This window comes from Asparagus officinalis, chromosome 7 (assembly GCF_001876935.1).
Source record: "Asparagus officinalis chromosome 7, Aspof.V1, whole genome shotgun sequence".
Lineage (NCBI taxonomy): Eukaryota > Viridiplantae > Streptophyta > Magnoliopsida > Asparagales > Asparagaceae > Asparagus > Asparagus officinalis.
This window is the reverse complement of record NC_033800.1, coordinates 22757028-22758095: the sequence shown is the minus strand read 5'-3', so window position 1 is coordinate 22758095 and position 1068 is coordinate 22757028. Positions and strand designations below refer to the sequence as shown.

At 38.5% G+C, this 1068-nt stretch overlaps 1 protein-coding gene across 1 annotated transcript in view; it reads right to left on the bottom strand.

Moving 5' to 3' along the window:
- Nucleotides 1-400, bottom strand: part of LOC109846818 (probable glutathione S-transferase) — a 7544-nt gene extending 7144 nt beyond the window's left edge. Inside the window, exon 1 of the mRNA XM_020416061.1 lies at nucleotides 86-400. Within this exon, the coding sequence (XP_020271650.1) occupies nucleotides 86-400 (315 nt within the window). The remainder of the gene's footprint in view (nucleotides 1-85) is intronic.

The following is a 1068-nucleotide window of genomic DNA, read 5'->3' as shown; positions in this document are numbered from 1 at the left end:
AAACAGGTGGGCTCATTAGTGCCAAAGCCTAAACAATTCTAATTAATCCACAATTATGCATAGATTATGTAGAAAAAAAACTCACCTTGTCATCTATGAACCTTGTGATGAATCTTGCTTTGGCTCTCTCAAATGGATCCTTGGGGAGCAGGGAATACCCAGTACTCCAAGTATCCTCAATATATTCAATTATGATAAGAGACTCTACAATTGTCTTTCCTCCATGGATCAGCACAGGGACCTTTTTGTACACTGGATTGGACTCGAGAAGCAAACTGCTTTTGTTTGAAAGATCCTCTTCAATATAATCATAAGGAACTCCCTTCAACCTCAAGGCGAGCTCGACTCTACGGCTGAATGTGCTTACCCATTGTCCCAAAAGCTTCACTTGCGCAGACATTTTTTGCTTGTTTTGATCACTATTGTATCTATGCTTTTATAGCGGAAGAGATGAGCTCAGGGCTGACGACCTTAAGTTAATATCTGTTATTAGTCTAATAGGAGTAGTTCTGACTTTGAATATGTTTGCTTCGCATCAAAGGATCGAAGTCAATGCCTGACCTTCTCTTTGCATAATTCTTAAGATGCCCCCAACGAGTCGGCTTTGAGTTCCATATATATTCAAAAGGTCTAGCGCGTTAATCGTCCCAATGGCTACATAAATTAGTACGTACATTTCAAACTTATTGGGGGTTTAAGTGAAATTTTTGAACTTTTTGAAGGAATAAGTGCAACGCCCAAACTTGGCTGCAGGTTTTGTTAAAATTTACTGGCTGATGAAGTCCAGACTTGAGGAGCTCGAATAATTTTATCAAATTAGCTCAGGTTGACTGCTGTTATAAACACAAATCTGAACATAATATATATACTATATAGTATATATATATAGAAATATGGGTATGCTTGGTACCAAGCGACAAAAAGTTAATGCTTGGTAGTGGGTGTCACGATCCCCTGCCATTCATTCAATTTGTGACCACATTCACGATGGGTAGGAGTGGATGAGGATGTGACACATCACTATCAAGCATAAATTTGTGGCTTTTTGTACCAAGCATACTATATATA